We start from the raw sequence: 9,273 nt of genomic DNA on the forward strand, positions 1-9,273 counted from the left end.
TAAAATATATATTAAAAAAAATTGCTCAGATTTAATGATTTTTAACTCAATTTCAATTTACTTAGAAAAATACTTCAACTAATTTTTAATCCAAAAAATTTAGTAGACTAATCCGATCCGATTTTAAAAATAGTGACAAGAAAATTATTTGTCCCTTTCATTTCAATGCTTAAAAAGAGAAAGAAAATACAAACACGGAAAAGCCAAACATTAATTCAGAGAGCAAAAAATGGGACCCATTAATGACGTGTCAGGAGACTTTGAACAACACCCTTCTAATTTATCGACACGTGTCTGACCACAATGATTAGACATTGAGCCTATCGGACACGTGTCGTAAATTTAATCAAACACGCCATCAACCACGAGTGCTCTGTAAAGACTGTACATAACTTCACAAAAAAGAGGAGAACTTCCAGAAACTTCCTCTTCAACTACTGGCTAAGAATCGCTTATAAATCTAGCGGCTCATATTTTGCCACGTGGATTTTGAGCCCCGCGTGATCATCCTACCCGTTCAGTTGAAAAAAAAATGATACGCTTCCGCTTTTTATTCGCCCCAAAAATTTAGAGAGCTCCCCTCTATACACCCATGACGAAAATTGAAATTCTCCCAAAAATAAATAATTAAAAATAAAAATAAAAAGTATTTTTTTTTGAATTATTTTCGTTTTCTGGATTTCTTTTCCTTTCTCTGTTGGAGATGAATGGAGAAGGAAAAGAAAGTAAGGAAGTGAAAATGGAGGAAGCAGTTAACAAAGAGCGCGTGGTTTTCATGTGGGGATATTTGCCTGGCGCGTTACCTCAACGGACGCCGCTTTTATCGCCGGTGAATGTACGGATTCCGGCTTCCGCAGGTTGTTCTTGGACCGACGTCTGTGGTGGTGGTTGTGGATTCGCCATGGCCATTTCTGGTACTTGCTTATTTTATTCTTTTAATTTCAGTTTTCTTTTCATATACGAAACGTTGTTTTATTAAAAGGACTTATTGTATTTATGATATGTAATTGTCGATGTGTTTGGTGGAGATTTGGATTGGTACATTTTGATCTGTTTGATTGGTGAGAAAAATGTAGGAGAAGAAGAGGAAGAGAAATTTCAAATTCTCCGTTGTTTTTTGTTTTCTTTTGTCTCGAAGTCAACTCAGTTGAGTTAAATTAGCTAGACTGAGTTCACTTGAGTTCTTTGTTTTACTGAGTTTTAATTACAGATCTGTTTTTGTTACGTATATTAAATAGAAATAGCTTTGAAGTTTCAAGTTGTTATTGAGTTGGACCGACGTATGCGGTGGCGGTTGCGGATTCGCCATGGCCATTTCTAGTTGCTTATTATTAATATTTTTTAAATTTCAATTTTATTCCTATATGAAACATTGTTGAAAATATATTTTTTTTTAAATTTAAATTTTATGATATGTAATCGTGGCTGTGTTTGGTGTAGATTTGAATTAGTACATTTTGAGCTGTTTGGTTGGCGAGAAAATGTAGGAGAGGAGAGGAACAGAAATTTCAAAATTTCCGTTGTTTTTGTTCTGTTTTGCCTCAAAGTCAACTCAGTTGAGTTAAATTAGCTAGACTGAATATACTTGATTTATCTCACTGAGTTTTAACTAGATTTGTAGTTGTTCTTTACATTGAAAAAAAAGATAGCTTTGAAGTTTAAACTTGTTAATAGATAAATTTAAGTAGTGAACATTTTTTTTTCTTCATTTTCTTGTTAAAAATGGGTTTAAGCTGTATTTTGGTATGTACAATAATATTTATGCATTGCTTAACTTTATATGAAACTATTTTTTTTTTGTTTAAAATTTTAGATTCAGGGAAGCTCATCACATGGGGTTCAACAGATGATTTGGGTCAAAGCTACGTCACATCCGGGAAGCATGGGGTATCTTAATGCACTAAATTTCCCATATATTTCTTTTTCCCTTTTATTGGGGTTGTATTTGTTTAGAGAACTAAAATTTATATTCCTTTGTCTGTAATTTGCTTGTTTCAGGAAATTCCAGAGCCATTTCCACTTCCAACTGAAGTTTCTGTAGTAAAAGCAGCAGCTGGTTGGGCTCACTGTGCTGCAGTTACAGGTAATACTGAGACCGACTCTGATACTCTCACCTGTTTTACTATTTGTTACTTGTACTCGAGTGTATATCAAGTATGTATGTATCAAATAAGAGTATATTCCTAATACGGTAATGTTCAGTTTTTTCTCCCCATTACATTTGTCCAGATTGTGTTGGATGACATGAATTCGGAACATATACTTTGAGAACGATTAAAAGTTAGTTGGTATATGATTCGGGAAGCAACAGGCAAAAGAAGTGCATTTGGAAACGAAAGTCAATTTTTGTTACTAATAAGAAACATAAGTTTGTAGATTTGATGTTTCACTTGTTTGTTTATCAAATATGACTTGCTTTTAGAACTTTAGCTAGTAGAACTAGCAACTAGTCGGAGCCTTAGTAAAAGAGTGAGCTAATAAGTTGATTGACTTTCTTATTAACAGAAACTGCAGAAGTTTATACATGGGGGTGGAAAGAGTGTATTCCCTCAGGAAAGGTATTTGGTGATCTACCCATGGGGACAAGCTTAGAGAAGGATGTATTTGAAAGACAGAACTCACTTTTGGCAGAACAAGGTAAATATATTTTGGGTTAAGATAAACAAATTGATATCTGTTCTTGTTGGTATACTCATTTTATGAAGCGTGAAATCCTTGAAGTGAGCCCTCGGTCTCAAGGCTCAAGATCAAGTGGTGGGACATTTTCTGCTGCCGATAGTAAAGGAGGCGGAGAGGAAGGTACAAAAAGAAGAAGAACATCATCAGCAAAACATTCTGCTGAAAGCTCATCGTCCGGTGATGAAACTCTATCGGCACTGCCATGTCTAGTAACTTTGAATCCGGGAGTGAGGATTGCGACTGTAGCTGCCGGTGGGCGCCATACTCTAGCATTATCAGGTACTTTGTCCAGGTCTTGGACTATCAGTGAAATGTGCATGGTATCCTCTAGCATTACCTTCCAAGCTGTAAATGGTTTTTTTTTGTGAAGCTAGACACCGGCTGTATCCTAATTTTTCTTAAGTTTCAGATACTGGGCAGGTCTGGGGTTGGGGCTATGGAGGTGAGGGACAGCTTGGTTTGGGTTCCAGGATACGTATGGTATCCTCGCCTCATCCCATACCTTGTATTGAGCCCTCTTCTTTGGGGAAAGATAGAGCTTCTGCACTTTCTCGAGGTAGCTTGAGTTCAGAAAGGCAGAGTTTTAGAGTTCCTGGAAGTTATGTGAAGGGGATTGCCTGTGGGGGGCGACACAGTGCAGTAATCACAGGTATGTCTTTATTTGTATTCCCTTGTTTAACTGGTTAAATTGCTATGAAAAAAAATAGTTTATTAGAAAAAGCTATTGTCTATGGTTACATTTGTTGGAGATGAATTGGTCTAAATTTTGATGCCCTTTAGAAGTCCAAGAGAGATAAGGCAAGATAATTGAACATAGTTTCATTAAAATAAGAAAAGATTATGGTGATCAGTTGATCAGGTATGGCTCATCTATATAACAAATGTTTGAAGGCTCATTAATAACTTTGGAATTAAAACAACTCTACTAAAAATGCTTAGGATGCTCAGTGATTCATTAAATCCACTGACCTGCGAGGTATCCATGGATATGTGTGAACTTGAAGTGTTAATAGTAATTCATCAGAATGTTGCATGGCATGAGAAGTTCTGTTCGTCCAATGTCTGATTTGCTTGTATATCTTTCTCTATTTTGTTAATCTCAAATTAGATTGATACCATTATCACATTAAGCAATTTTTTGCGTGAACAGATGCTGGAGCATTGCTTACATTTGGTTGGGGCCTCTATGGACAGGTTAGATGCCATCATCATAATTTAATAGTAGCAGTTCACATTGAATAGTCTGGTGACTTGGTTAATTCTTCTTAAAGACATAGTCACTCGAGTTTCCTCAACGCTTAGCCTTGTTTTTTATTTTTACTTCGAGTTGGTCACACATCACATCCCCAGAAAACAATTCCTCAGCAAAAGTGAGGCAGAGAATAGAAAAAATAACAGATGAGTTTTCTTTCCAAAATGAAAGCAGATTTTAGTGCTAATTTTTATAAGGACTGCCCTTTTCCTCTTTGAGATCCTAATCACGTTATAGTTTAGGTGTTTGTACCAACCAATAACATATCGGAATCATTCCCATTTGTCTGTTCTCCTTCATATTTACTTTTTCTAAAGATTTAATAGCTTAACAATAATCACCACGGTATACTCTAATACTGCTGTTTTCATTCACTCCTCTCTCTATAGAATTGCCTCCTGAGGTTACTATTAGCTCTTATTGTTTAGTGCCTACAAGTACAACTATCTTTAATCATGGATGGATGTAGTCCACTTGAAGCAGACGTTGCACCTTTTCTTCTGTCGTTAAATGCATGATCCTTAATTAACCGTACGTTCAAATGCTTCAGGATGGTCCTCTGGTTATGGCCTTCAATCATTGTAACATTATAAAGTAAAACATATTCCTCTTCTTCCACTGGCATGTTAAATGTTTCAATCCTTATATCCATCCCTAACACTCATTGGAATTTCTCAAAGTTAACTGTTCTTCGGGATCGATATGTAGGTAAAGTAGAAATTGGTGGAGAAAAAGCTCAGTAAAGTTGAAGATGAGGTTCAATCTAATAAGGGATAATCTTCTCGATTCCTTTTTCCTAAATTCATCTCTCCTCAGTTAGATAAAATGTTTGTTCTGTCCTCAAGTGTTGTGATATAGGGAGTTAAAATCTTTTTGATTTTATTTTTTTTTCTCAAGTGTGGGCAAGGAAGTACAGATGATGAATTAAGCCCAACTTGTGTATCTGCCTTACTGGGCATCAGGATAGAGTCGGTTGCAGCAGGACTGTGGCACACAGTTTGCGTGTCCACTGATGGTGATGTGTACGCGTTTGGTGGGAATCAGTTTGGGCAGTTGGGAACTGGAGGCGATCAAGCTGAGGTATGCACCAAGTTTCTATTCTTTGAATTCCATTTAAGACATCATAAATCAGTTACTTGATGCAGCTTTCTCGGGTGTTTTAGTGCAAGGATTAGATTCCTACCTTGTTTCAAATGATAATGAAAATGGATAACTAGGGTCCTATAAGCTCTTAGCTCTTTTTCACTAGTTTTATGCGAAGAAAGGTTGTCCAATTAATCTTAGTGTTTGAATTTCAAAATCAGACTATCCCGAGACTCTTGGATGCTCCGAGTCTGGAAAATACGAATGTTAAAATTGTCTCGTGTGGAGCTCGTCACAGTGCAATAATCACAGGTATACCAGCAATGTATTTTTGAATATTTGAACTGTTCCATTCTTTGCTAGTTTGTTGACTCTATGCGTCGGTTGCTTGTAGAGGATGGCAAAATATTTTGCTGGGGATGGAACAAGTATGGTCAGGTATAATGCTCCCAGCTTGTCTTTATAACATTGGAATATCCTTTATATTCTTTCTTATTCCATTGTCGGGGGATACTCCCATAGATTTTACATACACTTTTATGTACTTTTTCGAAATAATTTCCATGGAAGTACATTTTTGGATATCTTTTCCAATGTTGTGGTGTCTGGCTGAAACTAAAAACTGAAATCCTGAGTTCTCGGTGTTTGAAACAGCTTGGTCTTGGCGACGTGATTGACCGCAATATTCCATCTCAAGTTACTATCGAGGGTTGCAGTCCGAAAAACATTGCATGTGGCTGGTGGCATACTTTGCTTCTGGCTCTATCACCCACCTGAGAGTACTTTGACCCAGGCCTCAGAACAGTTTTGTTAGGTTAGCAGTATTATTTAAGTTTATATGTATATATACATACCGTAGCTCATATACATATAAATATACATGTATGCATGTTCTGATTCTTTCATGGCTGAGGTTCACCATGACTAGGTTTGACTTTTGCAATAGAGATGTAAAATATTAATTAGGGTCCATTACTTCATTGTGTATATTTGTATATCCCTTCGCTATATATTTATCATTAATCTTCATGTAAATGAAACATATCTGGTAAAAGTCCAATACCATAATTATTTTCCTCATATATCAAAGTTTCTCCAGGATGATTTCGCATTTTACTTCCAGAAAACTAGGCTGCTCGCTCTCGACTTCAAATGGATGATTTCAGCTTTGTGTTTTTCACTTTCCCGGAAGCCAAACAGGATTTTTCATACAGGCAAGTGAAAAATAAATTAGAATGGAGAAAAGACAAAATAACTGGTTCATATATTAACTGCAGTTTTTTTTTTCCACTCATTTTAGTGTTGGAATCTCTTTGAATGTTTAGAATTCTAGAGTAGAATTAGGAACTCTGATATGATTAGTTGAAGGGGTAGTTTGTGGTTAAGTTTTAGGGTTTGGCCTTCGAAAAATATGGAACTGATTTGTTTTTTTTAGTTAGTTCCACCATTAATGAATCTTGATTACTAAAGAAATAGTATTTTTTATTATCAGTGTCTTGAGGCTTGTGTTTAACTTATATTCGTATATAAATATGAGATATAATCATGGTTATAAAAATTGGATTCAACCGAGGTAACAAGTTGTTTTTGACGGTTTAACCAGTAAAAATCAAAATCGATTTAACCTTGGTTTATTTTTTAAAAGATTTTTTTTTCTTTTTAACCAAAACGATAAAAAGAAAAAGAAAAAAAAAGGTTAGATAGGGCAATGGATTTGATTATGGTAGTTGGTGATGTTTTGGTATAAAGGAATTTAAGTTTTGTTTTTGTCAAAATTCGATTAGTTTTGATTAATAACTAGGTACATAATTTTTATCTTATTTTTTATTTTTATAATTATATTTAAAAATAATATATAATTTAATGAAGCTTTTGAATTGAACTGATAATTTTAAATTTTATATTTGTATAGAAATATATTTCTATGTATATAATGAAATATCGGTATTTGTATGTATTAATATAAAGGAAAAATACTTCCATTGCTATGTTAGTAGAAACTGTTGTTATTGTAATGATCAGGAGGACGTGACATGTAAGTTAAGAGTATGCTTAATCGTGTGTTTTCTTTCAAATTAAAGGTTTAAAAAATTATAAGTAGAAGTAGATATTATGTAAAAAATGCTTGAGTTGATTGTTTTTGTTTGGGATGATATAAATTTTTTGTCTTTGAACTTAGTAATTAGGTTTACTTTAGTACTTAAACTGGTAATTAGATTTATTTTGGTCTCTGAACTTGAAAAACATAAAAGGTTGATAATGTGACATTTTAAGATTGTGTAACATATAGTGTTCTAATAATTGAATCAGTGATTGAACCTATCAAATTATTGGTTTTCGATTCAGTTAGTTTGGTCGGTTCAATGGTTCAATTGTTACATCAAATTAAATAGATAAATAAAATTTTATAAAATATTAAAAAATAAAAAAAGTTATCAAACCGGTTCAATCTGATCAATTATTGATTTTTTTTTTAGTTTCTAATTTATTTTGTTGTGGGTAACTTTCGATTCAATCAATTCAACTTCTTTGTTTGGAGTAGTATATTGGTTGTTTTTCGGTTCAATCAGTTTGATCAATTAATTTAATCATGTTCTAAGAATATTAATCACATCACTAATTTTAACAGAATTTGTTTAGTCCCAATTAGCTGTCAAATTTAAGTATCAAGAAAAATTTAAGTATCAAATTGAATTTAATATTAAGATAAGGGGTTTAAAATTATATTATCTTTTTTTATTTCGTGGAACCCGGATTTAGTTAAAACTTCAACCGTGCCCATTGTTTTCAAAAAGCATGACGACTGAGAAAATAATACCTACACAAATTTTAAAAACTTTACATTTACATGTCAAATAGCACCATCATTTTAATTTCGGTACATATTAAAAGAGTGTTTTAATAATCGGATTAAATTGGCAAAGTAGAAAAAAAATTGATAAATTTATGAAGTAATATGAATCAAGTTAAAATTAATTAAATTGATGATTGTATCAATTAAATTAAATTTTATATAATTTTTAATAATTTATTGACTTAAACTGAACAGATTAATTTAATTGAAAATTGATAATTTAATTAGTTTAATCATAAATCTAAATCCAAAATTACTTATTAAAATGCTAATGAGAATTTGATGAATTAAATTAATTGCCAGTGACTTTTTAAAAAAAAAAACAAATGAGGCTGCATGTAAGATTCCGACTTTGTTTAAAAAGTGTCAATGATATTCAACTTACTAGCAATTATTAAGTGCATGGTCTATAGTAAATACGATTCGATAAAAAAAGTAAAAAAAATAATACATGAAATAATTACAAGAACATTTTTTTTTATGAAAGTTAAAACAAAATGTCTACAATACGGTAGATTGGACAATTTGATTTGAATAATATTTTTAGTTAAATTAAATTTAATAATATATAATTTTTAAACTCCACCAACATATTAAACGAAAATTATAAAGATAGGTTAAATATTAAATATAAACTATTAAAATGAAATTTATTCATAACACAGGTTCTATATCAATAATTGGAAATTAATTTTTTTGGTATAATGATTTATTTAGTACTCCAATTTTACAAAAAAAGTAATTTTAGTCTTCTATTTAATTTTCATTTTTTAGCCCTTAAATTTGTGTTTTTTGTTTAATCATCTCAAATTAGATGGAAAAGTTATTTTTTTTAATTTTGCTAACGTGGCGTACATGTGGATTTCTACGTGGATGACATGTAAGAATTTAAAAAAAAAACTATAAAATTTTTTTTTAAAAACATACAAATTATAAAAATATTTTTTGATTTTTTAAAAATTTAAAAATTTAATTAAATACCTATATGTTATCTACATGGCAATTCACGTGTACGTCACATCAACAAAGTTAAGAAATATTAATTTTTCTATCAATTTTTAAGTGATTTGATAAAAAAAACTGTAAGTTCTAGGGATAAAAGAGACGAAAAATTAAATAAAAAACTAAAATAATTTTTTTTATAAAATTGGAATGTAAAAAAAGTTATTATACTTTTTTTTCGATCATAGTCATTTAATATATATTTATTTGGCAAGTCCTTAATGTGCAATGGAACTTTGGATATAAAGAATTATTCGATAATACCATTTAAATATTCACAAATAAGTTATTATGTGATATATTGAAAATGATTTTTTTTAAAACCTTAGGACATTTAATTCGTATTTTACAAAAAAGAAGTTTTATACGATTCATATTACTTGTATTTATAACTTCAAAAATT

At 31.8% G+C, this 9,273-nt stretch overlaps 1 protein-coding gene across 2 annotated transcripts; it reads left to right on the forward strand.

The window, feature by feature from the left end:
• The first annotated feature begins 542 nt into the window (after nucleotides 1-542).
• Nucleotides 543-6,499, forward strand: LOC121207806 (ultraviolet-B receptor UVR8). 2 transcript variants are annotated; one of them, XM_041078189.1, is made up of 12 exons: nucleotides 543-914; nucleotides 1,814-1,887; nucleotides 1,999-2,083; nucleotides 2,506-2,637; nucleotides 2,722-2,958; nucleotides 3,089-3,328; nucleotides 3,830-3,873; nucleotides 4,829-5,011; nucleotides 5,236-5,326; nucleotides 5,409-5,452; nucleotides 5,669-5,828; nucleotides 6,114-6,499. In XM_041078189.1, the coding sequence occupies exons 1-11, from the start codon at nucleotides 704-706 to the stop codon at nucleotides 5,789-5,791; spliced, it is 1,464 nt and encodes a 487-aa protein (XP_040934123.1). In that variant the 5' UTR covers nucleotides 543-703; the 3' UTR covers nucleotides 5,792-5,828; nucleotides 6,114-6,499. The 2 variants fall into 2 exon arrangements, with proteins under 2 accessions (XP_040934123.1, XP_040934124.1); XM_041078190.1 differs by having other exon boundaries at nucleotides 554-914; nucleotides 6,138-6,499.
• Nucleotides 6,500-9,273: the final 2,774 nt, after the last annotated feature.

Source organism: Gossypium hirsutum, chromosome A10 (genome assembly GCF_007990345.1).
Source record: "Gossypium hirsutum isolate 1008001.06 chromosome A10, Gossypium_hirsutum_v2.1, whole genome shotgun sequence".
NCBI classification, from domain to species: Eukaryota; Viridiplantae; Streptophyta; class Magnoliopsida; order Malvales; family Malvaceae; genus Gossypium; species Gossypium hirsutum.

Coding starts and splice junctions, on each gene's coding strand:
- LOC121207806 (XM_041078189.1), top strand. CDS start 704: ATGAATGGAGAAGGAAAAGAAAGTAAGGAAGTGAAAATGGAGGAAGCA. Junction 1,888..1,998: donor TCACATCCGGGAAGCATGGG/GTATCTTAATGC, acceptor TGCTTGTTTCAG/GAAATTCCAGAGCCATTTCC. Junction 3,874..4,828: donor GTTGGGGCCTCTATGGACAG/GTTAGATGCCAT, acceptor TTTTTTCTCAAG/TGTGGGCAAGGAAGTACAGA.